This window comes from Microtus ochrogaster, chromosome 1 (genome assembly GCF_000317375.1).
Source record: "Microtus ochrogaster isolate Prairie Vole_2 chromosome 1, MicOch1.0, whole genome shotgun sequence".
In the NCBI taxonomy this organism is placed as follows: domain Eukaryota; kingdom Metazoa; phylum Chordata; class Mammalia; order Rodentia; family Cricetidae; genus Microtus; species Microtus ochrogaster.
The window spans coordinates 21,532,597-21,535,019 of NC_022009.1; the positions used below are offsets into that span (position 1 = coordinate 21,532,597).

At 46.5% G+C, this 2,423-nt stretch overlaps 1 protein-coding gene across 1 annotated transcript; it reads left to right on the plus strand.

Moving 5' to 3' along the window:
• The first annotated feature begins 1,812 nt into the window (after positions 1-1,812).
• Positions 1,813-2,393, plus strand: LOC101987915 (small ubiquitin-related modifier 2). Its single transcript, XM_005343312.3, has one exon. It carries the CDS (start codon positions 1,904-1,906, stop codon positions 2,189-2,191), a length of 288 nt encoding a protein of 95 aa, XP_005343369.1. The 5' UTR covers positions 1,813-1,903; the 3' UTR covers positions 2,192-2,393.
• The last annotated feature ends 30 nt before the right edge of the window (positions 2,394-2,423 follow it).

Sequence of the window (2,423 nt, forward strand, 5' to 3'; positions counted from 1 at the left end):
TGCCTCCATGTATGCCCGCACGCCAGAGGAGGGCGCCAGATCTCATTACAGAGGGTTGTGAGCCACCATGTGGGTGCTGAGAATTGAACTCAGAACCTCTGGAAGAGCAGCCAGTGCTCTTAACCTCTGAGCCATCTCTCCAGCCCCCGACAAAATGAATTTTCAACTGCAATAAATACACATTTTAGGACAACTTTTGAGTTTTTTAGAAACATGAATTCAGGTGGTTCATGACTTTAATTCCAGCACTCAGGAAGCAGAAGCAGAAGGATCTCTGCGAGTTTGAGGCCAGCCTGCTCTACAAAGTGAGTTCGGAGAGCTACACAATGAAACCCTGTCTCAAAAAACAAACAGAAACTTTAATTTGTAATCTTTCAGGTGTTCACACTTTAGCAAGCACAGGCTGAACGGTGAGGAAAACAATCTCTCCTCGCGCCCCGTTCCTTAGCAGCAGATTCGTCCCTCTTTCCGCGCCCTGCTCCTTAGCAGCAGATTCGTCCCTTTCTTACTAGCCAAGTTAGTTGGGCCAAACAGCAAACGCTTTAAGGATGACGTCTAAGGAATTCTCTGCAGTGTTCAGCCTTTCCTGGCCTGCGTGGCAGACGGAGCAGGTTTGATCTTGATGCCTAGTGTTATTTCAGCGTTGCTCTGAGTTCAGGGTTCTGACCTGTGTGCTCAGGGAGCTTGGCTTTTCATAACCACCTGTCCAGCTCTTCACTGTAGAGACCGGCAGTCTTTTAATTAACTGTTCCTCACCCTAACCAATCGTTAGCCAGACAGACCTAAGCTTACCGTCCCAAAAGGGATGACTCTGCTTGCTGTTGGCTGCCATGAAGCTGCTGTGATTGGCAAAGCTACTAATTAGAAGTTAGAAGGCCTGCTTTTTTCTTATCTTGATTGGAATAGTCTAGGGGAAAAACTCCTAAGCAGGCTTTGAAATTAGCAATAGTTTATTCCGTGTGTGTGTGTGTGTAAAATCTGGAATGCTGGTATTAAAGACATGTGCCATCCCCTGAAGTCTCTCCCCCTTGCCTACAGTTCGGCACGTGAGAGGCAGAGGCCGGAGGATCACCACAAGCTCCAGCCCAGCCAAGTCTACATACGGACGGCCTGGCCAGCCAGGGGTTACACAGAGAGACGCTGACTCAAAAACAAAAACATAACAAACAAACAAACAAAAAACCCACAAAATTTAGAACCCCCAGCTTGGTATGGTGGCATACCTCTGCAGCTCTAGCTATGGGAAGCTGAGGCAGGAGGATTACACTGACCTATGTGGTGGTTTCCATACCACCTCAGAAGAGCGGCCTGCATTTGTAACTGCTCTGCAGCCCCACAAGAAAATAAATTTCAAGTGAAAATGGTGGAGCTCTATTCATTCCACTTTTAAATTCCTGAGGGTGTGTGTGAGTACGTGCACGCACATGTGTGTGTGCACGTGAGTGTGAGTGCGTGTGAGTGTGCGCTGTGTGTGTGTGCGCTGTGTGTGTGTGCACATGTGCGCATGTGTGCTGTGTGTGTGTGGTGTTGGTGTGTATGTGGTGTGAGTGTGTGTGGTGTGTATGTGTATGAGCATGTATGGTGTGAGTTTGTACACGTGTGGTGTGTATGAGTATGTGGTATGTGTATATGTGTGCATGTGTGTGGTGTGTGTGTGGTGTGTGCGTGTGTGTGTGTGTGTGTGTGTGTGTGTGGTGGAAACAAGATTCATCTATTGGGCCTTGTGCATACTAAGCCCCTGCCCTGAGTTATGACCTCAACCCCAGATCTACCTAAACTAGTTAATCTTTTAAAAGTTCTTTTTAACTTCTTCTGCCGCTCCTGGTGCTGCCTGTGTGCTCCTTCAGTGCGGACCTGGTGCCTCTTTTGTGAAGCGGCAGCTGAGGAGACTCCGGCGTTCGCCATGGCCGACGAGAAACCCAAGGAAGGAGTCAAGACCGAGAACAACGACCATATTAATTTGAAGGTGGCGGGGCAGGATGGCTCTGTGGTGCAGTTTAAAATTAAGAGGCATACACCACTTAGTAAACTAATGAAAGCCTATTGTGAACGACAGGGTTTGTCAATGAGGCAGATCAGATTCCGGTTTGATGGACAGCCAATCAATGAAACAGACACACCTGCACAGTTGGAAATGGAGGATGAAGATACGATTGACGTGTTCCAGCAGCAGACAGGAGGTGTCTACTAAAAAGGGAACCTGCTACTTTACTCCAGAATTTTGTTATAGACCAAGAATACATTCGCAATTAGAAAGCCACAATTTGGTTCCACCACATCCTGACTTCTACAGTATAGTTTTCTCTATTCTTTCATTTCCCTGTCCCCATTTCTTTATTGTACATAAAGTAACTGGTGTATGTGCACAAGCATATTGTGCTTTTTTCTTTCTTTTCTTTTTTTTTCTTTTTTATTTTTTTTCT

Coding starts and splice junctions, on each gene's coding strand:
- LOC101987915 (XM_005343312.3), top strand. CDS start 1,904: ATGGCCGACGAGAAACCCAAGGAAGGAGTCAAGACCGAGAACAACGAC.